The sequence below is a fragment of the Erithacus rubecula genome, assembly GCF_903797595.1.
Source record: "Erithacus rubecula genome assembly, chromosome: 8".
Lineage (NCBI taxonomy): Eukaryota > Metazoa > Chordata > Aves > Passeriformes > Muscicapidae > Erithacus > Erithacus rubecula.
The window spans coordinates 20709231-20733363 of NC_136659.1; the positions used below are offsets into that span (position 1 = coordinate 20709231).

The window sequence follows — 24133 nt, forward strand, 5'->3', positions numbered from 1 at the left end:
GGGAGTCCTGCTAAATGCCCTTAAATCCCATAAATTCTGTGTTCTTTGTGTCTGCTGTCACTGATACATCCCTGTTCCCAGGCTTTGTTAACCTCCCCCTAGGTCTGAAACCACTGAAACACAGAATGAGGTTCCCCAGATCCCCACAATGGAAAGCAGCAGAGCTTCTGAAGCTCAGTGACATGTAGGGTACGGGTGAAACCGCACAGCCACAGCCACCACCCGAGCACCGCGCTGCTGCAGTGCGTGCCAGCGCCCAACTCAGACACGCTGGAAAGTGAAAGTGTTCCTGTTCATGATGCCATTTTCAGCTCACGGTTACTATCGAAGGTTTCGTTTTCAGCACTGAGGAGTGGCACTGAGCGGTGCTGGGCGCGGAGCTGCGCCCTGTCCCGGCGGGCCCGGCTCTCACCGCCTCCCATCGAAACCGAAACCGAGCGCGGCGCCGGGCCGGGCCGGACCTGCGGAGGGTTCGCGGCCGCGCTGCCGCCATGGCAGAGGGCAGCCGGGACGAGCGGTTCCTGTACATGATCTCGTGCTTCAGGCCGCGGCTGAAGCAGTTCATCCAGGTGCAGCCCGTGCTGGACCGGCTGCCCTCGCTGAGCGCCGAGGACAGGGAGAGGGTGCGGGCGGCCGCCGAGCAGCGCGGCGCGGCGGCGGGCGCGGAGGAGCTGCTGCGGGCCCTGGAGCGCGGGCCCCGCGGCTGCGGCTGGGGCCGCGAGTTCCTGCAGGCGCTGGAGCAGGGCGGCTGCGGCCTGGCCGCCTGCTACGCCAACCCCAGCCTGAGCCTGCTGCCCTCGCCCGCCGAGGAGGCCGAGCACGACCTGTGCGTGCAGCTGGTGCAGCTGCTGCACGGCACGCTGGTGGACAGGATGCGCGCCCTGCAGGTGGCCGGGAAATGCCTGGAGATGGGAATCTTCCAGGACGAGGACATGGATCGGGTGAGTGCCGCACACACTGGCCAGCCCCAGTGGCCCTGGGACAGGTAGGAAGCCACCACTACAAAAGGCACGGTAAGATTAAAAATGAAAGTGGAGTTTCCAGCCTTGGGGGAAAAGAGATGATGGGTCCAGGTAAGCCAGTGAACTGTTGACAGTGGGACAGCAGGAGGGATGCCAGTTAAGAGCCTGGCAAAGAAAAAATGTCAGGAACAGAGAGTTGGACAAACAGAGTGTCAAAGTGGAAGAAATATGTCAGGCTTCACTTATCATTTTGCCACAGACTCACAAGATCATTGTCTTCTGGCCCTTGAACCATACCAGGAAGCAGAAATGGTCTGTAAAGTCCTAAAAAATACTTGAGGTTAAACAAGATTTGCCATGTCCTTTTTTGCTATAGGTTCACTAAGGACTGTCACAGTGAGGTGAGCAAAAATACCAGTCGGATAGGAACAAGGAAATGTGAACCTTTGATGAAAACATTGCCCAGTGTTTATTCTGCTTGGTTTAAAACGACTTGCCTGGAATGTGAAACCTACTTGAAAATAAAACAAAATTGATGTCCTGAAACAGTGTTAGAACAAATTAAAATAATAATTGCTATAGCAATAAGGGGAAAACTGGTAAACTAAGGGTGGAACTAGATCACATTTGCACTCTGGGCCTTTGCATCCACTTTTGAGGTAATTTTATACTCCATCTCAGTTAAATGACTGTAAGATACATAATTTTGTCTTATAACCATGAGGTGGCAGCAATGATCAGATACACCCTAATTATTAGGGAGCCAAGCATGGTAACACAGCAGGCAGAAGCTACTGCTCCATTCTGTGTTAATGGGTCCTCATGTTCCCCTGGGTCACCTTTTTGCTGCTCCTATTTCCATCGAACCATTTAACAGCCTTCACAATCCCTCCAGTTTAAACTCCAGTGGAGTTTAGCCTTTCCTGATGCCTCCCACTTTCCACACACGTCCTTTTAGTCATGAATCTCAGTCAGGTGTTCCCACTGCTATGCCTGCCCATTTCCTTGCACATCAGAATGGGTGATTCCTGAGCCTTGAGAAAATGGCCCTTGAAATTGAGCTGCTGTCTCAGGCTGCTTTGCTCTTGGGGTCATGGTTTTGTTGCTCATGTGATCACATGTCAAGTTCTGCTTGTGACAGCCTTGGGACATTGTTCCATAACTTCTTTGAGAGCAATAGCCACTTTCTAGAGGCCTAGATATTGTATTTTTAGGTGGGAGTTGAGATGATGAAGCCAGAGTTTAAGAAGGGAAATGTTCCATTTTATATAGGAGGTTAAGTCTGAGCTTTGGTAAACTGTGTGACACCATTTCTCCTTTAACAAGACTGCTTATTCCCTAAACCAGTGTGAACACCAATTATTATTTCTCAATACTCATAATTATTATATAGTGGGTATGTTGTAACGATTGTCTAGCACTACCAGTCTCACCAATTAAATTCCAGATCTCATAGGTTTTATATATCCTACCCAAAACCATATGGGATGAACATTAGGTTGGATAAAATTGCAATAATTCTCTTCTGATTAGTGGCAGATCCACTTTATATGTTTATTTTTCAGTATGTTTTAATGGTGACAGGGAAATGCTTTTGCACCTGTACTATTCTTAAGAACTTCCTCAGACCATTTTAGAAGGCTGCGTGAGGGTTGTTTCTGTTTTTTTAAATTTTACCAGATCCAGACTGTTACTGACAATCGTGGGAACAGAGATGGTGCAAGGGAGCTACTGAGCAGAATAGTCCAGAAGAAAGATTGGTTCTCTTCTTTTCTGGTTGCTCTCCGGGAAACCCAACATGAAGACCTGGCATGTGATTTAAGTGGACATACAGGAGGTAATAATATTGTTTCACTGGTACTGATATGTGGATTTTTAACATATCTTCATTTATTTCCTTCTTTTTTTTCTTTTTGTACTGTTACTTAATAAGTAATGCAGGATTCCCACCATATTGCTTTATTGTGACATCATGACTAATGCTTCTGATTGTCCAGGGATTTCAAAATCAAGTTATGTAACAGCTTAATTGGTAGCTTTTTAAATACTAAAAATCCTTAGTAAGCAATATGAGAGTTTCAACAGTATAGATTTAGTTACAATTAAACTGAATCTTACTTTTAAAACTCATTAGTTTTCAGTTAATATTCATTCATAAAAAATACTCTGAAGATTAATATGAACAAACAAACAGACTTCATCTGAATTTCTTCTTCAATACAATGTTTCCTTTACAGAACAGTGTACAAACATTTTTGGCATTTTAAAGTACTTTGCATACTTTAAGACATTCATAAGTCTCAAAACATTATAAAATTTACTAAAAATAATACAGTAAACTAGTAAAGTGGCTACTCATTTTCATTTCTGTATAATGCTTATAATACTGTAAAGTTATTACTGTAAGAGTGTTCCCCTCTATTCTAAAATATAAAACAGAATGCAGCCCCCAAATAATTTATCCCTTATTTTTACTCCCCATATGTTTTATAAAATATTAGGGACTAAATTATTTAGCAGATTTCCCATTTAGCAGCTTCAGCCTGCTCACTTGAGGAGCTCACCAGAACTGTCTCTGTGCTTTTAGTTGCTGCATATGGATCAGAGCATTAAGATTGAGGTAACAGGGACACAAGGGTGTCTTCCACCTTTGGGCAGGAATTAGATGGTTCTGCCAGACACAGACAGGCAGCTGTGATGTTTGAGGATGCAGTTCAAAGGTGGTTGTGTGTTGAAGTCTGCAGGACAAGACCAACCAAGTCACAGCCTCAGAAGATTCTTCTGAGTCAAACTCGGATGCTGGGATTAGCTCAGCAGCTATTGTGATCCTAATTTTCATTCTGTGTTGCATCTGTGTGAGGCTTAAATTCTTGTCTTCACTACTTTGCCATTAGTAAGGTAAACAAAGTAGCAATTATGCAAATTATTGATATTCTTTTCATATTTCTGTCTTTAATTCTTTTCACATTTTGCATTTCTGACTTTTCAGTATAGTGCAATATAGTATAGTTTTTACCTATATCGGGTAAAACTGAAGTTTAATTCAGTTGTTTATGGACTACTAAATGAATGCATTTATTCCATAATTTCTTTGTAATCTTGGGCAATGCAGGCTGCAAAACAAACAATACAGGCTAATGCATAAAGCATGAATGGTGTTGCTCTTACCAGAGGATAAGTGTTTTTCCATGTGCACAGTCCTGTGTGTGTGTAGATCCCTGAAGTGTGTGGCTGCAGGAGCATGCCCTGACACAAGGTCATAGAGAGGAAACAGCTTCATTGGGTACTGTGGATGAAGAACACTGATGCTACATTTTATCATTGCAGTTTGACCCTCTGTGATTTGTTACAGTAAAATATGTTGATATTAGCAAACACCTACACACAGAAACTGAGAACTTGATAAAAATAAATCTATTAACCTCTTTAAGTTTAGTTTCTAATTGTAAATGAGTAAATTCTTAATCAATATTTATATTAAGGTCAAAATTCCAAACTATAACATCTGAGTCAAGACCAAGACCATATGTTATACTCTTATGTGCATGATGAGTACAGGTTAGTTCTGTGTTTTCTGTGCTTCACATTAAAAGAAATGAAATGTTTTATAAAACTGCCTTAGAATTTCTCTTTATTTTCTAGGAACAGAGAATAAACAGAATGGGATGGAGCAGACTACAGATGAAGAAACAGAAGTTACAAGTCAACCAGGATATGTCATAGAGCAGAATCTGAAACGGGAAGAAAATGTGGATGATAGTTTCAGCAGTGAGAGCAGTGTGTTGGAAACATCCACAGAAAAGAGCTCTGTGGTGTCAGGTTTGTCCACTAACTGGTATTTTGATCTGGTACCTGTGTGAATAAATGAGTAGTTTTCAAATATCTTTAATATCTTTGATAAATGTCAACATTATTAGATTAATATTTTATTTCACACCCATCCATAACAGTCTTACACTATCCAATGACAGAATCGGGTTAACAACTTCATACAGTGTTGACAAAGTTTAAGATAAGAGGAATGTTTTTATACCACTAAAACTGCAGCTGTATTAAGTACGTATTTCTAGAAGGCTGGAAATTCTATATTGAAAAACATTTTTTGTTTTGAAAAGTCCTTTAGTGCTGTCCAACAAGCAATTTTTCTGTTTATTTTGAGGTTTTTTTACTTACAGAATATCAAACAACCTTTCCCATATCACATACATACTCATAAGTACAGTTTTAGTAAAAATGCTTAGAAATGGTTGTGGCCTGTTGTTCATGTAGATCCACTCTTAAAAACATGCCTTGGGAGTTGAATGAATTATCATTCACAGAATCTATTTTGCTTTATGAATAATTTTTGGGGCAGACAGTAAGTTGCAAAAAATACGCGTGTGGACCATAACAGGATATTCACTGGGAAGAACTTGGTGGACACACAAGTTCACTAGCTCAGCACAACTTTAGCCATCCCTGTCATTGTGATTCCGTGTGCGCGCTGCGGGCTCAGTGCAGAGCGCTGCCGCTGAGCTGGCAGCTCAGGGTGATGCTGTTCGCAGCAGAGCTTCCCGGAGGAGCTGGGGTCCCTTAGGTACTGAAAGGAGTGAAATTTGGGAATTGCAGCATTGTGAAGGCGCTGGCAGTCCATGGTGAGCGCATGCGAGGCGCGGGTGGCTCAGCAGAGGGCGAGCGGAGCTCGGGAATCGCCGATGCGGCGGAGCCGCCGGGCGCCCGCGGGCCCGGCTCGGGGTCGCCGCTTCTGCCCCGCGACCGGAATCAGCAACTCATCTCTGCTTGCATTTACTGGGGAACTACGGCTGGCGGCTCTCATTGCACACGAAGAAACTTTTATAAAAAAAGAATCTAAAAATCACAGTTCTGGTCCTGTTTTTATTCTGCTACAGATGTAGCTCTTATAGCTTGCAGGGAGTAACAGAATGTTCGGTTTGCCAGCAACGGTTTTTTTTGGTTTTTTGTTTGGTTTTGTTTTTTTGGCTTTTCACCTTTCTGGAAAGATACAATAAAATAAGACTGAAGGGAGTTGATTATGCAGGTGATCATGTCAGGAACCCTCGCTTTGCTTAATAATAATAGTGCCTTACCTCTGCCATTCTTTGAATATTAATCTTCCACTCCATGTTTTCTTCCATAAGAAAATGAATTATATTGTTCATTTTTTATCTTTATCTAAAATAGAGAAAATTAGATCTCAGTCGTCCCCACCTGACATTCATCTAACCTATTTTAACAACTTAGGGGTAGAGGCAATAAAATTTATGCTACATTTCTTTGTGTTTTTAATTTAGAGTCAAATGTCTCCATAGGAGATGGAAATGTCAGTAACTTGAATGAGAGCCTGGGACAGAGCTACACAACCAGTGATTCAGGTACATTTCCTTCTGTTATTATTTAGTAATTGCAAAGTAAGCTCTGGGGGGAGTACTCTGTGAGTGGGCTAAAACAAAACTCAGTGGAGGGCTTTCTTGCTTTCACTGTAAACTCTAGTTCACTGTATTTAGATGCCAGACTTGCTCTTAGTTTGTTGCAAAACAGAAAACAGATGCCAGTTTTAATGGTCTGGACCTAAGTCCCAGCCCCAAAACAGTTGATTTACTGAGATGATCTGAACAGGTCTCTAGACATCATCGTCGTACAAGCTGGTCAGTGAGGCAGAATGATAAAATCACATGGTCTGAAGAGACTAGAAGTCATCCAGTGCAGTCACCTGGACACATATCCATGATGCTGCCACACACACGTGTTTCTTTTGCACTCAGAGAGGATCTAGATTGTGCCTGACCTCTACATAGGGTGAGAGGGAATAGGAATGTTTTAGAGGGAGTGAAAGGTGAGCAGAAACATCTCCTGGGTACCTGTAGAACAATAAGGAAGAATAATGACCTAAGTACTTTAGTAACCTTACTTGTAAAAGCAACCTAAGCAATATGGGTTGCTATCTGAAGACCTTTGTGAATCAAACATTTAAACGCATGTGCATGTTCTAAATACAGTTTTAAACTAGACGTTGGACTGTGTTTAAATAATACTTAGCAGACAGGTATTATCTTGCTATGTATGAAGTCTGAGCCAAACTAAACATTGCTGTTATAAAAGACATCCCAGTATGTTTTTGTCTTTGTTTTTGTTTTTTTTCAAACCTCAGGCAAAACAAACGGGGAGCTATGTACCATGGTGATCAGCCTGTTTACCTGTACAGAATTCAAGAACTATTTTTTTGAATCTAGCCTTTATAAAATTTGTGCTGGGACTATGTCTTGTACAAAGGCTAAAAAAAAAAATCTGAGCATCTTTCAAGCTAGCTGGCCTAATAAACATAGTATTATGTCAGTAAGGTTAGTGTAAATATTTTATATCCTATGCCTGCAAAGTTTATTGTAAATACTTTTAAAACAGTTTCAAGCTTTTAAAATATTAAAAAATTCAGGATAGCTCAGATCTAAATTGCTACACTACAGCTTTTAGTCTATGTATTGCTAACTCCAAAAAACTTACTTTGCACTTCTTTATCAACTGAGGACACTCATCATTCACATGGTATTTTTTGACTCATTCTGTCACATGAAATGTCTGGACATGAAAACTTCTCTGTTCTGTGGACAGGCAGGCACACTGTATAAGTTGGTCAGCCTGAGCCAGGCTCCTGGCATTTGGCAGCACTTATGGATGTATGCCCTCATCCTTTAAGATTATCTCTCAATGAGCAAATTGGGCATTTGCTGTGTCCTGTAATCCAGAAAAAAAAAAAAAAACTCAAAACACTACAGTTATGTGAAGGATGGAGTACAGATTTCTTCACAGTGTTACTTGTTATATGTTCTGTATACATGTGGCTTTTTAAAAAAACTAGTTTAAATTTTTTAAAACATCCATGCTTTTTAATCATGTCTAGTAAACTCAGTGAGAGCAGTAATGAGAAAAAACGCTAAGAAGATGCAGATGCACTATTAATAGATTTTATAATTTGCAGTCTTGCAGTAAGGCTGTTGATACTGACATGAAACTGATTTTAATGCAAAGAATCATGTGGATTCAGCTGCATTTTTATGTGCAAAGTTCATACCACATTTTATAAAAGTGTATAGTTAGGACAATAAAATAATTATCGTGTTTCTTTTAGCCCAGAGCAGCAATTTACATGGATCTTGTATGAAGGCAAATAACTTCCCTAATGTTATACTGAACATGATGAAAAATCTTTATTTATTTTTAGGCTTTAATCTGTGAAAAGATTTCTGTATTAGCCTTTATCTAAACAAGGGCTGAAGAAGCTAGGAGAGAGCTAAGTTAAATATTTTTCAGGCCTGGACTGTTAATTGAGGATGTTAAGGAACTGAAATTTAACCAAACAGATGGATGATAAACTGCTAGTTTCAATATGATTGAGCTATTGAATTTAGCCAACCAGAAAGCAAACAGCACTTTTCCTCAAAAGAGAGTGGTAGGAGTTAGATAAGTAATAGCAAGTACTCCATGGTGCAAATGTCCCTGTGTCCAGGTAGCACTGCACTCACACTAAAAGGCAAAACAAGCAAAAAACACTTTAGAATGGCATTCAAATGTTTCCATCAGCAGTGTTTTATCAAGCTTCATTTCTTTTTGTTAGTTTAATTTTATTTAATGGAATCAGGAATGCTAGAAAAATATACTTATTTTGTGTGTAATGCATGAGTGATAATAAAATCCTCATGATTCTGCATTGATTGATACAATAGGGAAAGAAAACTAGGGTTTTTTCCTCTCATTTTTAATCTAGTAGAATGAATTTGTGCATTTTCTTCACTGAGGGCAGTTAATAACTGAAAACTTATTTGTAGAAAAAACCCTATGAAAACTCAATTGAAATAAATCCTTCTGATATTAAGATATTTATAAATAAGTTCTGACTCCCTAAATATATGTATACTCAAGAGACTTAATATGCTTTTCTTATTGCTCAAAATCATGCAACAGTTTTTAGGGTTTTTTTCACTTTTACATTTAGAACATTGTTTCTTCTGTGAGCCATAGATCTAAACACTGCCACTGCATTTCCAATAAGAGATGGAAGGCTTTGGCTTTAGGTGGCAAATGTATATGGCTTTTTAATGAACATCAAATTGCATTATGTGTGAGTCAGGCTAAGAAGCAGCATAATCTACCATGAGTAGGTGTGATACATTCTGCAGTTAGCTCCATCTTGTGTGGGCAATTGAATTTTCTTATCTGTTTGGTCTTTATAACTCCCTTGACCATTTTTAAGTGTTCCATATAGCTTTTTCTTTCTGCAGCTCCATTTTTCATTCCCTGGGATTGAAATATTTTAAAAGGTAGTTCCCTTGTAACCAAATAAATTCCAGTGTTGATGAAGGAGAACATCACAGAAGCTTGGCTAGTTTGTAAATACTGCGGCTCCAAACACAACCTTTGTTGTTCCCAGTGCTACTGAACTGTATCATTTGAATTTATACCTAGCAGTCATTGAAACATAGATGGGTGAAGCTGTACTGTGGCTTTTTCCACCTGCCCTGAGTGGTGACTGGATGGAAGCAGTTCTGATCCAGAGTTGCACAGGTCCTCAGAGCAACATTGCCTATGCTAGTGTGCTGCTGTATTTATTCTGAAATGCTTCTGATAGTATATAAATATTTTTCCCTTTGACACTTTTTTACTCCTCTGATACATGCTCTGTGCCTCCTGTTTGAAACATATTTTGTGTAACCTTAGATGAAGATGAAGAGGAGAGGAGAGCCTCACCTGAGCCAGATCTGACCCTGAGAGATTACCAGATGGAAGTTGCAAGGCCAGCACTGAATGGAGAGAATATTATAATATGTCTCCCTACGGGCAGTGGTAAAACTAGAGTGGCTGTTTACATTACCAAAGATCACTTGGATAAGAAGAAAAGAGCATCAGAGCCTGGAAAAGTCATAGTACTTGTTAATAAGGTAAGTTGGTCCATTCTTAAAGAATATTATTTTTCAAACATCATGCATTGTTAGTACAGGCACCATAAAATTCTCAGCTTCTCCAAATGTACTGTGTTTAAAGACATACAGATCTAGACTGATCATCTCTATTGCACCATCAGCCTGCTGCAAGCACAAATTATGTTAGTGTACCCCAGTGGAAGTGCAAATTTAGATGTGCTGTAATAACTGCATTATTAGAAAAAGGACAATTTCATTTTGTAATGAATTTTAAAAAATAAAAATATTTTTCACATTCATTTGTTAATGGAGGTTACCTAATGAGTGTCACAGTAGTTAAAGAATGTTTTGTCAGTTTTTCTGATAATTGCTGTAATTTTTGGAGTTAAATTTAGCACATATAAATTAATCTTCTATTATAATATTAAAATATAGAAATTTTATTAATCATTTTACTGAAATTGTAAGCGATATCCATATCCTCTTATAAGAATAAATGTGAAAGCACATTATAAGCTCAGTTAAATAGCATGTGTTAAATATGCATGGTTTTTTCATTCTTTCAAAGGCTCAGACAGCCAAAGTCCTTGGGAAAAAAAAGTTTCACAGGAGAAGTTGCAGGGGAGAAATTGGTTTGGGGATTTTTTGCTGCTTAATTTCCTTTTATTCACCTGAAAGCATTTCTGGCAAACAGGCATGTATTTTTAATCCTGTGTTTAATATTTTTTAAATTCTTTGAAACTTTTGTTTAGGTTCCATTGGTAGAACAGCATTTACAAAGAGAGTTTAGTCCATTCCTGAAGCGTTGGTATCAGGTTACTGGTTTAAGTGGTGATTCTCAGCTGAAAATCTCATTTCCTGAAGTTGTCAGAAGAAATGATGTCATCATCAGTACAGCACAGATCCTTGAGAATTCACTGTTAAATGCATCCAAGGAAGAGGAAGAAAGTGTCCACTTATCAGGCAAGTTGTTTTTTCTGAAATCTTTACAGAGGGTATAAAAGTATGTCTCTATTCTGGAAAATTGCAGAGTAAAAATGTGCCACATTCCATAGGGTTTTTTCAATTTACTTCTTTTTTAAATGCAAGCTGTAGTCAAAATCAGAAATTAATAAGAATGCAGGTCAAAATTGGACTCTGTAGTTCATTTGTATTAAATATTTGTTACGCTTCCTATTACATCTAAATAAATTCTTAAGTACAATTTTGTGCAAATGCAGTTGTACTGGTTCCACTTTCCAAGCTTGGTAGAGCATTGACTCATATCACATGGAAACTATATACAGGATGAAAAAAAAACTATCAAAACTCAAATGCATTTGGTAGTTTGCGAAATGCAATGGAACACAAGGTAACAGCCAATCTGTTCTAAAAGTTACATTCTTTAAGATCATGTAATTTTTCTAATATTCAGTGATACAATGGCTTTTAACTGTCTCTCTGAGCTCAGCAGATATAATGGTTTCCTACAACGCATGAAGGAAGCTGGAGAAATCAAAAGATAAAGGCAAGAATGCTTTCCCAGAATGCTAAAGTGGCAGGTATCTCTGGGACATCAGAAAGGAAATGGTTTTGTCTGTCAGTGAGGTACAAATAGAACAGCACATGACATCAGCTCCAGGGCCTGGGCTGCAGTGACCTTCCTCTGGGAAATGTTAACTTCTGCAGTCAGCTGCTTCTCAGATAGTGCAGGATGTAGGGGAGAGCTGTGATATTCAAAACAATGACCCTGAGATTCAAAAGTATTGGTCTGGGTGTCACAGAGACAGCAGAGAAACCTGAGGGATTGATCTGTGTTTGTCAGTGCCTGGTGCTGACTGGCTGCTGCTTGATCCAAGCAAACTCCTGCAGAGATACTGGGGCAGCTCAGAATTGCATTTCCTCCTTCAGAATGCCTTACTATTAACCCAGGCAGAGTAGCAGCAATTTTCTTATACTTATTTCCTCTTCACTGCGTCTAAGTTAATAAATTTTCCTACATCTGAATCATTTTGGAATGCTGTATAGAGGCATCTGAACATTTCTACTGGAACTGCTGGCCTGTTTAGAACTGGGCTGAATCCCAACCAGATTGTGTAATGAAGTGGGTTGAATGGGTTTCACACTTCGCAAAGTTTCCTTCATAAGGAGCTACATTTTTTCCAGAACTCAGGCAGCTCTGCACCTCACTTTTTTTTCTATGCTATTACACCTGTGCTAGTAAGTTCAGCTGGACCAAAGCCAAGCAAGTATGAACACAGCCAGCTCCATTTCTGTGTCTGTGACTTGGTTAACTTGCAGCCTTTATAAATCATCCTAATTAGTTACAAGTTCTTTTCCAGATTTCTGTGCATACATTTTTCATCTGTTTTCACAAAGGTCTGCATTACATGTAACATGGAATTCCATTCTCAGTGAAATGGAAGGGACTCTCTTAATTGCATTTTACCAAATGTCTGCTCTCTTTACCAAGGGCTGAAGTCACTGTATGGACTTTGTAAAAGCTGTGTATCACTTCCTTAGCAGAAGAAGCTCATCCCTTCTGATAGGTTAGTTCTTACACAAGTAGTTGAAGGAGTATATGTGATGGAGGTGATGGCCAAAATCAAAGGGCATAAGTTCATATTGGCAGAATAACTGAGAAGCTGCCAGCACTACTTCTGAAATCTTGCAATATATAGAAATCTTGGAAATAAATAGGAATTTAGATTTGAAACTATATCACTCCTGTCCAAACTGCCTGAACCACTGTGAAGGCAATCAGCTTTCTCCAGTGACCTGGAGCACTGGCTTACTTTCCCAGCAGAAGTGTCTGGTGTAGCCTTTAAATATAACTTCCCTTGTTTAGTCTCTGTGTTTCTTTGGGTTCTTCAATACCAGCTGAGACTGATTTAGTTGGGTTGATTTCTGCTGCCAGTTGTTGAAAACTGAATTGTAGTGATGCAACAATTTGAGCACATCAGTATGTTTACACATCAGTGTGTAAACAAGACCATGGAAATTGTTCACATTAAAAAAGTACATGTAAGAGTTTAACCCTGATCATTTCTGTGATCTTCTTTACGGTCATGTCCACAAACTTTCCTCAAATTCTTGGAAACAATGTTGAATTAGAGAGTTACTAGCTAGCTACAGAAGGATTGAGAGCTCCAAGAACCAATTTTGCTGTTAGAGAAACAGAAAAATGTTCATGAATCTTTTCAGCTCAGAACTCTGAAATTTATGTCACTGGCTGCATATGCAGATACTTTAAAGATATGTTTTCTATATTTTTTGAGAAATTTGAAACAAAAAAATATTTTTTTCTTGTTGCACAGTATATTGCTTGCATGTAAATATACTGTGACAAAAAGTACACAATGCCTGTCAGAATTTCCATCATTTCCTCCACTACAAAAGAGAGATGAGTGGTAGTGCTGCCACTAATCTATTTGTTCTTTCCAGTAACACATCCATAAAGTAATATAAATCTTTTAATTGGACACTATAGGGAGAAAATCTCTGTGTTGCTACAAAATGAAAGCGTATTCTGACCACAACAAGCTTTTCAATAATGTCTGAAAGGCTTCTAAGATGTTAAGTATCTTTTCAAAGGCAAACAATATGTAGTTTGTCAGTTATGGATATAAAAAATAGTATTGAGTTCAAATATGATATGTTCTTACCATTGGTAAGATATGAAAAGTATTTATCTGAAATTCTTTGTATCATCAGATTGTTTTTGCAAAAACAGAGAAGTCTTTTTTTCCATTACATGAAATGTAAAATTACTTGGCACATAAGGGCTGTAGCAAAGGTTCCAAAGTCCATTAAATATATTCAGCATCCATCCACGCCTTCCTCCAACACTTCAGTTTCCTTGTACATTAGTTCTCAGACAAACTGATGGGTTCTTTTCAACACCATCCTTACCTGTTAAAAGATTTAGTCACTCAAATTCTGCATTTGAAATAAAATTATTCACTTTAGGAGTCTTTTTTTTTCCAGATTTTTCCCTCATCATTATCGATGAGTGCCATCACACTCAAAAGGAAGGTGTCTACAACAATATAATGCGACGTTACTTAAAAGAAAAGATGAAGAACAGGAAGCTGGCAAAAGAAAACAAACCACTGATCCCACAGCCTCAGATTCTGGGACTTACAGCCTCACCTGGTGTAGGAGGTGCAACATCCTACTCAAAAGCGGAACAGCATATTCTGAAAGTAAATAGCCCTAACACTTGCAAACCATCAAAGAAATATTGTCTTGTTCAAGTAAAACTTTTAAAGTCAGTTTTAGGCTCCAAACAGACAAACTGATTTTTTCTTGTGTACATGGAAGTTCAGCTCATAACCATTAAATTGACCCTCTAAAAATAATGGAAATCCATGTACAAATAAAGATTACTTTACAGGAAGAGTAGGGTTACTGAAAAGGGAAGTTAAACGATTGCCTCACTTGAAAAAAATTCCCAAGATCAGAGGCAAGAAATCCACAATGTAGTATGACTTTATAGTTACTACAAGTCTTATTGTTCCATTGATGGCTTATAATTTACTGTTTATCCCTAAATACTAGAGATGCAATGTATTTTATATCTGTATTTCTAGAATGACTAAGCGGAGAATTTTTGTGAGTCTAAGAAAATGAGAAACAATGTTGAATACTTAAAGCAGAAACCACTTGTGAGATACAGATAGCATACAAATGTGTTTTGTTTTTTCAGTTGGTTGGTCATTGAGGTTGCATGAACACCTGACTAAAGATAATCTGTTAAATTCTATACTTAAAGAAACTATATCTTACATGAAATTAAATGGTTTTGCATTAGTAATAGAAAACTAGAATTTAGTCTAATACTGCAGTGAAAACTACTGACTAATTGCACCAGAACAGAATGTGATATTGAATAAGTGAGGCCTGCAAGAATGTTTTATGCTGTATTGAAGTAGACAGAATAGCAAAGAATTTTGAACAAAAACTTGCTGGCAATGGAGAAAGCAGAAAATTCCTTTTCATCAGCTCTGAATTCCTGATGATAGGATTCTGGGGTTTGTATCTGAGGAATAATCTGAATCTGTAATCTGACTATGCAAAATGGAATAAACAACTACCACTGAAGACATTGAAAAGATCACCTGACAGTCTTCCTTTACTTTTTTCTCTGATCAGAATAATGTTATGGTTTCCTTTATTGCTTAATGACATGTATATATTTTTCCTTGGAAGAGGTCAAAAGCAGTGAAGTCCAGTTTAGTTGTGCACTTAGCACAGAAAATGTCTCTATGTCTTCCTGTTCCAGGAAAGAGTCTCTACTCTCAAAACAGCTCTTACTTTTATAATTAAAGCCTAATATTTGTTTTCTTTTTTTCTCTTTCACCATTATTATTATTTATTTTGTGCTCCAAAATTTACTCTTCCTGATGTTATATTTTCCTTCTCAAAATACTTGGTTCGCATCCTGATCAACAATTTTCCTGCATGCAGGGATCACTTCTGGCCTAAAAGTAACTTGTGCAGTTTATCTCAAATGTTTTTCAAAGACTTGGACTGTATTGTCCAAGTTATATAAACCTCAATATCTAAATAAGAATCTCTGGTGCATTAATTCAGTTTTTATGTGAAATAATTCATTCAATATTAAAGAAATAACTTTTTTTTTCCCCCAGATCTGTGCCAATCTTGATGCATGTAGAATTATGACTGTTGAAGAGCATGCCTCCCAGCTAAAGAATCAGGTGAAGGAACCATCTAAGAAGACTGTAATTGCAGATGACAAAAAAAGGGTATGTTTTTTAAAAAAAAATCAGTATTAAAGTTATATTGTCCTTTAAAAATGTCTTTTCAGTATCAAAATGTCTTTTTCAGTATCAAAAACTTTTGCCTAATCCTTTTTTTCTATAGACTTCTGATGTTCCATAGTGCTCATTTGGATATTGTTGCTTTCCTCTGTTTCAAAAACTATCAGTAAAGTCAAGTAGATCTAAATTTTTATTTATGTTAGCTATATTTTGAGTTATCTGGTCAAAAAGCCTTCTAAAGCTGAAATATTTGTATTGGAGTGATAATATTCCATTTTTTTTTTAAAAGTGCTATTTCACAGTATAATTTTTGTAATATTCTGAACTGTGCAATTCCATAACACTAAACACAGTTAACAGCCTTACTTTTCTAATTTAAAGTTTAAATTTTAAAAAATTACTCAATGTTGTACTAGAAAATGCTTTTTCTGTGGCCAGAAGATGCTTACTTACTTTAGCTGATCAATTTATTTCTAGGATCCATTTAAAGAGAGAATTATTGAGATCATGACAGAAATACAAAACTATTGCCAGCTACATCCAAAGTCTGAGTTTGGAACTCAGACATACGAACAGTGGGTTATCAGAGAAGAGAGAAGAGGTAACTGCATGGCAATTATATACCCCCAGCTTTGGATTTCTTTGAGTTGTTCTACACTAAGATATTCTTGTATTTTTGTTCCCTTTTAGCTGCAAAAGAAGAAAAACGCAGGGAACGTGTCTGTGCAGAACACTTGAAGAAATACAATGATGCTCTCCAGATAAATGACACCATCCGAATGGTGGATGCCTACAACCACCTAAATAACTTTTATAAAGAGGAGAAAAGTAAGAAGACAGTAAGGAGTGATGATGATGATGATGATGAACCAGCAGTGTCAAAACAGGATGAAACTGATGAATTTCTATTAGATTTATTTCATGGTGAGTTTGAAATACATTGTGATATTTAATATTTGAAGCCCACGATTGCTCACTATCCTGGTTTGCATGGGCCCATTAGTTGCTGCATCCTAGAGATTGCTTATTATCACAATACCTTGATATTCATACAGTTTTAAATGCATTAAACAACATCATAGTGGCATCATGTCATAATATATAGTAATGATTCTTCAGCTTCCACCTAAAGGGACCTTTTATTGATGCCTTTTGGTAAAAGCTGTTCTCTACTTTTATCCAGTGAAGTATCCCTAAGAATACTCTTTACAGATACATAAAAGATGTATTTTAGTAGATATTCTTGGGGAGCAAATGGAATACAAAAGTAATGAAATGATGAGTTCTTAACCGTCCCTTTCTGCCGAAGTGTGTTTGTCTATATACTAAGGAGAGTGCTGACTTTGAGTTAGTTTCAGGTAAAGAACATTTAGTTAGAGAATGAAACAGAATATCAAACTGCAAAGACCAAAGTTCGTTGGTTTGTATTTTTTTTCAGATCAGCCACCTTGGGACTAGGATTCATTCATGAAACTTTTTTCTGTTTTTTTTCCTTTACTGCCTTTGCAATGAGAAAGAGCTAGACAAGTTTACTCCCATCACCCATGGCTCTTGGATGGTGCAAACAAAAATAGATTATACTGCAGAGTGTGACCCAGCTTCATGCATCCAATGAACTACAGATTTTTCTCACTATCATTGAGAAATTCAGAAAATGGAAAAATCAGCCATAGGTTAGATAATGTCAGCATGGTTTATTGACTCTTAATACATGTCTATTCCCCCTTCTGTAGATTTTCAGTAGAGTTGTTGCTGAGAACCAAAAATTTAAACCAACTAAAAATGAAACTTTGTTTAATTAGTATAATTGCGGTCTGCTTTTATTTCTGCAGGTAAATGAAGTCCAAAAAACCTGTCAATGAAAAACAAATTCCATTTTGTTAGGATTTTGCCACTGAAAGTTCTAGTAGTAATAGAAGCAAATGTAAAATTTCTCAGCTTTAAGAGCAAAATTCATCTTTGGGTGATAAACCCCCTGGGAGCCCTTAGTGTAGATGTAACTAAGGTGGAAAATCTTGGGAGTTTGTTACATTTATCTACTTTCTGCATGTATTTCTATGTTTGATTCTAAAATATGAATAAGACTAGTCATAAAGCTACTGTCTAGGTGGAGTGGCAGTTTGTGGTACACTGAGTATGATTGCCTTGGATTAGGTACACTGCCATAGTCTGCACAGGGTCATGATGACATCAGAGTGTGCTAACACACAAAGTCCCTGCCTTGAAGTATTCTTGTGTTTGCATAATCATCTGATAATGACACAGGTTTTTAAATATGATAAGTTTTTTTAAAATTTAAAACACATGAGGAATCCTCCCTTCTTATTGTCAATAGAGCCAGTTGAAGAGAGTAATTCATGTGACAGTTCAGAGTCCATTGAAATGTCTTGGAGCTGCAATATCAATAACAACGTGCCCATGCTGGTGTCTATGGGACTGCATGTTTCTAGAGAGGATTCTTGCTTCATTTAATGTCCCAAGGACAATTTATGTTTAAATTTATAAAAAACATTACCAGCTCCAAGGCTGAGCATATTAATCTGTTTCTCCTTGTAAGATTTTTTTTTTGTGATTTTAAAATAGTTTTGTAAATATTACAAGCTGTGATTTATCTCTTTATTACAGTGCATTTGACTCTGTACCAACTCTGTGTGTATAGGCAGGTTTTTTCCTTTGGCTTATTCTCACCATGAAATATAGGTGAAGTATACGATAATGGTGATTTATTTTGATTGATTAGGGTGTTTTTAGTGACTGTAAACTCACTTCAAATGTAATTGGTATGCCACAGCTCTTCAAACTGAATGTGAATTAGCCATGCTGAGGGAATTATATAGAAAGTTGCTCTTTGCTTTGTGGATTTTGGGGTTTATTTTATTTTGAACTGTTATTTTACATGGTTACATATTCTTTCTTAATTTACATCTGTTCTTTTTAAAGCAAGAAAGAAACAGCTGAAAGAGTTGACTGGAAAGCCAGAAAATGAAAATGAGAAGCTATTAAAGTTGAGAAACACTTTAATGGAGGAGTTCACAAAGACTGAGGAACCTCGAGGAATCATTTTCACAAAGACTCGTCTAAGTGCCTTTGCTCTATTCCAGTGGATTAAGGACAACCCAAAATTTGAAGAAGTCGGAATTAGGGCCCATTATCTTATTGGCTCTGGACACAAGAGTGAAATGAAGCCCATGACTCAGGTACAGAACCATGCATTACTTCTTGTACATGATTTTGGAAAACAGCTTCTTTTAGTACTGGGCCAGTGAACTGAAGTTCAGAGCCCAGAGTTCTGGTTTCACACCTGCCAGCAACTTATCTTCATAAAGATATGGGAATAATAATGTTGAAATACTTTTATTTCCACAAGTAACAAGTTTGTTTTGTTTTAGTTTTGAATTCTGTGGCAATAGGCAATAGGAATAGCCAGCATCCATTGCCCAGAGTAGAGTATAGTCAAAAGAGACCAAACTCGTAGCAAGGTACGGGAAGCAAAAGTAAACAAAATGGAAAGAGCAAAACTGCAATCATTAAATGAGTTTATACTTATCAGAACAACAGTAATTCATATTGTATTTTAGCTGCTGAATTGAAAAATAAAACTACAAAGTTGATTATATCTTTTTGTAATATCAAATTACACCAATTTATATGCATGCTTCACGCTGACGCATAACCACTGAAAGAAAACTTGCCAAAATTCATACCAAAAATATCACAATTGATCACTCAATTGTGTCCGTCTTGTACCACTGCATTCATTTCATACACCACATCTCTCTGGTGATTTATGCTTGCAATTAAAACATTCTCAAAGTGCTTTGTGTCACTTCTGTTCTGCTCTTTACTCCCCATATCAGCATTTAAGCACAAATGGTGTGTTTTGCTGCTGGGCAGATTCCGTTTTCTTATACTGCACTGAGTCTCAAGGAAAGAAGTTCTCTCAAAAGTTGCTTGCATTCTGTCAGACTTGGAATTTAATTTCTGTTGCACATTTCACAAACAAAATAGCTTTTGCACAAACAAAATAGCTTTTGCATTTTGAAACTGATTATAGCAAATAGCGAGTTTCTGTTCCTCTACTCAAGCTGGTGACAAACACCCAGTTGATTCAGAAGTCTGTGATTTAGATATTTTCTTTCTTAAGTGTATAATTGTTGTTCTTTTGGTGCTACACAGATCACCAGAGTTATGGTCCACATTTATTATGGGGAATTTAAGTGCTTTAGAATTAGAGCTGGAAGTCTATATTTTAATTGGAAATTACCAAAGTGATAGAAATCCCATCTTATTCATAAGTACTTAAAGAATTTGAAAACAATAGAAAAACTATATTATCAAATCTACTACTTGTGGCGTAGGTTATGAAGTTCCAAGTTCAATTACCATAAAAGGATTGGCTTCTGCTCCTTCCTCTCAAAATATGGTGTGCTGAAGACCTGTTATATTCAATAAGAGCTCCTTCTTTTGCAAGATGCTTAAATGCAGTTGTTAAAGCCACTTGATGTTTGGCACTCAGCTCAGAAATGATGGGACTGTAATTCCTGAAACTCATTAATTAGAAGAAAATGGTAACAGAAGCTAATACTGAAAGTTAGTTTAATGATTTGAATTTACAGAATGAGCAAAGGGACGTTATTGATAAATTTCGACATGGAAATATAAATTTGCTAATTGCTACTACTGTAGCTGAGGAAGGCCTGGACATCAAAGAGTGTAACATCGTTATTCGCTACGGCCTCGTCACCAATGAAATTGCCATGGTGCAGGTATGAGTTTTCTGCATTAATAACTTACTTTAATAGTGCTTTTCTTTTTTGCAGTGGGCAAATGGTGAATCATATACCTGGAAATATTTTTTAAATACTTGAATGCTAAAAGAGAAAATGCTCTTGCAACAAGATTCATTTCCAATTGCCATTCTCAGTCCATGTGGAATATAAAATTTGCCTCTCTCTGTAATGGTAGCAGTTCTTCAAAGTTCTACACGAACAATAAGCTCTTTTAATAGAACAAATAAAAGAATACGGTCATCAGATCATTTGATAAAAGAGGCATTTGTACCATCAGTGTATGGAGAGCACACCATCATCAGCTAAAGAGAGGTTATTGCATATCAGAATACCAGTTTGATACATGCTTTCATTTAACTTATGAACACAAATATTTATATATGTAATATTTAAATGCATGCTTACATTTTGGTGACAAAATATAGTTTCAGCATTGCAGAATGTGCTCATCATGAATCTCCTGAGCAGTTCTCACAGATATTGTGGATGGCACTGCAGAAACAGTATGTGTTATTCGCTGATTCTTTATGGGTCGAGCTAAATGGAAAAAACTGCTCTTTGGGGATGGTGCATATGGAATAGTGCATGTCTTCCATTACAAAACTAGAAAAAAATGTTGTGTGATGTAATAGGGAGTATTGTGGTGTTTAATTTTTGTATTCCTTGCAAATTGTAGGCTCGTGGTAGAGCTCGATCTGATGAAAGTACCTATGCTCTTGTGGCTTCAAGTGGCTCAGGGGCTGTTGAACGTGAAGATGTTAATATTTATCGTGAGAAAATGATGTACAAGGCCATTCAGCGTGTCCAGAAGATGCCACAGGAAGAGTATTTAAATAAGGTATTCACTGCAACTCTGCACTTTCCTTTTAAAGAAAACTGATTTATATTGTATGAAATACTTTCTATTTGAAATCTACTTAGAGGAAAAAAATTTAAAATAATACTAGTTATTACATATGGCTTTTAATTCTTTTGCCAATATTTGTTTTATAATCTGTTTTCTTGTCTTTTAGAAAGGTCTGGTTTTCTGTTGGTAAGGGGAAAACACACAAGCTAAGGAAAATTGACTAGAAGCCATGTTGACAGTGAACTCAGTTAAATAACTGAGAAAGAAAACTATTACTGTCATTCCAGCAGATTTTACAGTGCTCTTACTAATGTTTTTCTAGATTCAGAGTTTCCAGTTGCAAAGTATAGTGGAAAAACAAATGAAGGCAAAGAGAGATCAGTGCAAGACATACAAGAAAAATCCTTCACTAATAAAATTCTTATGCAAAAATTGCTACAAGCCGATATGTTCTGGAGAAGACATACAAGTTATTGAAGACATGCATCATATCAGTGTGAAAAAAGATTTCCAGTAAGTGTTTATGAGCTACTTTATCTGTTTCAGGCAGAAACAGATTTTCTTTTCATCGAGGCTGTAACAGGGCCTGTAACCCTCTAGGCCCTGTGAGAAAAAAAATAGATTATTCCAATATTGTTGGGTCCTAGGCTCGATGGAGTTTACAGTTAAGGAGCTTTAACAAAATTTTTGTTCTTATTCCTGATTTCAAAGTCAATTGAGTTTAAGATTTAAAAAAAAAAAAAAAGATGCAGCCTCTGTGGTACAATTAACTAGGTTACTTACTATGTAGTATGGTATGTATTCTATCTGCTCAGGCTAATAGTAACCAGGATCAAGTACTCCCCAAATAAATGATGCAAGAATGTACACATACTCTGCAGGTCTGGGTAGTCAGAACCAAATGATTCTGTTAAGAGTTAATGTTGGGAATAATACAGGGGATAAAAAGAAAACCTTTAATTATTTTTTATTTATTTATTATTTATTTAAGTATTATTTCCTTGACAATTCCATGGCACCTGAAAAAAAACAAGCTATATCTGTCTCTAATTAGAAAAAGAGCCTGCTGCTTCCACTTTAAGATGTGTGAGGGAGGATGCAGCTCCTGAAATGAAATGAAGAGGGACATGGAGTAGCTGTGTATTTCATCATTACTTAGGAGCATGAAGCATGACCTTATGTTTTCTCAAACTCCTCAATGTAAGAGTCAGAGAGTCTGTAACTTTTTAGGTTTCATATCTGATTTCAGCAATCTTAGTAACTGTTTGTATATGTCTGTATGTAGCATGGAATGACCAATGGATTCTGATGGGTACTCTCTGTTTTCCAGAAGTCTTTATCATACAAGAGAAAATAAAACACTGCAAGATAAGCATGCTGATTACCAGACAAATGGGGAAATTATATGCAAAGACTGTGGACAAGTGAGGAACATCTTATTTTCATACTCTTCTTGTTGTCTGCATTTATTTCTGTGTAATGATCTTGTCTTATTTTATCTGAACTGTAATTTCCTTCTACTTGCAGGCTTGGGGAAATATGATGATTCACCGAGGTCTTGACCTGCCTTGTCTAAAGATTAAAAATTTTGTGGTTGTGTTTGCAGACAAAAAAACAACAAAGCAAATTTTTAAGAAATGGGGGGAGCTGCCCATCAGGTTTCCTAGTTTTGATTATGCAGCTCATTTTCCTTCAAGTGATGAAGATTAAGGACTTAGAATGAAAATAAAAGCCTTTTTCAACTTGTCTCCGTTGATCAGAAGCTCCTGTGTTCCATAGATAATCATGATAAGCATTGTGAAAGCTCCTGGACATTAAGAAATTGTCTTGAAGACAAAAAGTGAAGCAAGAAAGGAGAAGGGCCAAGTCACACAGCTGCTTCTTCACTCAGATTTTTACTCCTGGAAAGAGACAGCAAATGCATTGCAGTCATATGTATTTATAGAACAAACTCCTGTCTCTTTTCACTGCAGGGTGATAACACTGCCAAAAGTGTGTTAGATGACCTCTTGCCAATCCCAGAACATTGAAAAGACACCTTAAGATATGCCATGATCATTATTTTCTTCATGCTATAAGCATTTTGTGAAATAAAGTATCTCAAAAGAGGAACCATGTAAAGAAGATATTACCCATTATTTCTGAATCACTGTTGCTGCATTGATGCACTGAGTTCCTCCCTTCATAAATACAGCTGAAAGTTCATGTACTTTGAGAGACTAAAATTACATTTCCCTTAGATGACAATTCAAAAATCAAGCTCTTAACCTGAAACTGATTATTTTAGTGTCCAAGATGCACATTGCCAAAGTGACTGTGTGTTGGTTTCATAGGATTGTTAGACTGGCTACCTAATGAGGTGTGTATTTTTTTCAATAAATTGCTATAACTAAGCTTTGCTAACTGTGATGCTGTCCACTGGAATTATTTGGACAATAACAATACCATAGCTTCACCCTAGAAATTTAAAGAATGGTGGTATTCTGACTGTAAAAATAGCATAATGTTTCTCCATATTTACCTCATGGACAGATTTCTTGCCCACCCCCCCCACCCCCCCCTTTCTTTGCAAGTAAGATATTGGAGAGTGGAAGGAAGGTTTGTTTGTTTTTACAACAGTAATTGAATTAATTATTAGAGTAGTTTCTTGGGAAATCATCCAGATACCATTCATCATCTGGATCATCTCTGGATTTCTTTATTAATGAGTTGTTACAGGTACATAAATGCAATATAATACACTGTACATAGCATTTAGTATCTGAATTCATTCATTCAGTACTTCTAAAGAAGTGTAAAATGCTGGTAAAAAATACTACATCATTTCATAGATTGCTGCTGGGTCTTCCATCAAATAAAT

The 24133-nt window shown here is 37.2% G+C and overlaps 1 protein-coding gene across 2 annotated transcripts; it reads left to right on the forward strand.

Annotated features, from left to right (window-relative positions):
• Positions 1-469: 469 nt before the first annotated feature.
• IFIH1 (interferon induced with helicase C domain 1) lies at positions 470-23666 on the forward strand. Of its 2 annotated transcripts, XM_079310722.1 has the most exons (16): positions 470-941; positions 2643-2799; positions 4605-4781; positions 6254-6334; positions 9672-9892; positions 10627-10837; positions 13841-14058; positions 15505-15621; positions 16114-16237; positions 16327-16560; positions 18577-18833; positions 20253-20402; positions 21103-21264; positions 21596-21786; positions 22604-22697; positions 22801-23666. In XM_079310722.1, the coding sequence occupies exons 1-16, from the start codon at positions 492-494 to the stop codon at positions 22981-22983; spliced, it is 3027 nt and encodes a 1008-aa protein (XP_079166848.1). In that variant the 5' UTR covers positions 470-491; the 3' UTR covers positions 22984-23666. The 2 variants fall into 2 exon arrangements, with proteins under 2 accessions (XP_079166848.1, XP_079166849.1); XM_079310723.1 differs by lacking the exon at positions 22801-23666 and having other exon boundaries at positions 22559-22646.
• The last annotated feature ends 467 nt before the right edge of the window (positions 23667-24133 follow it).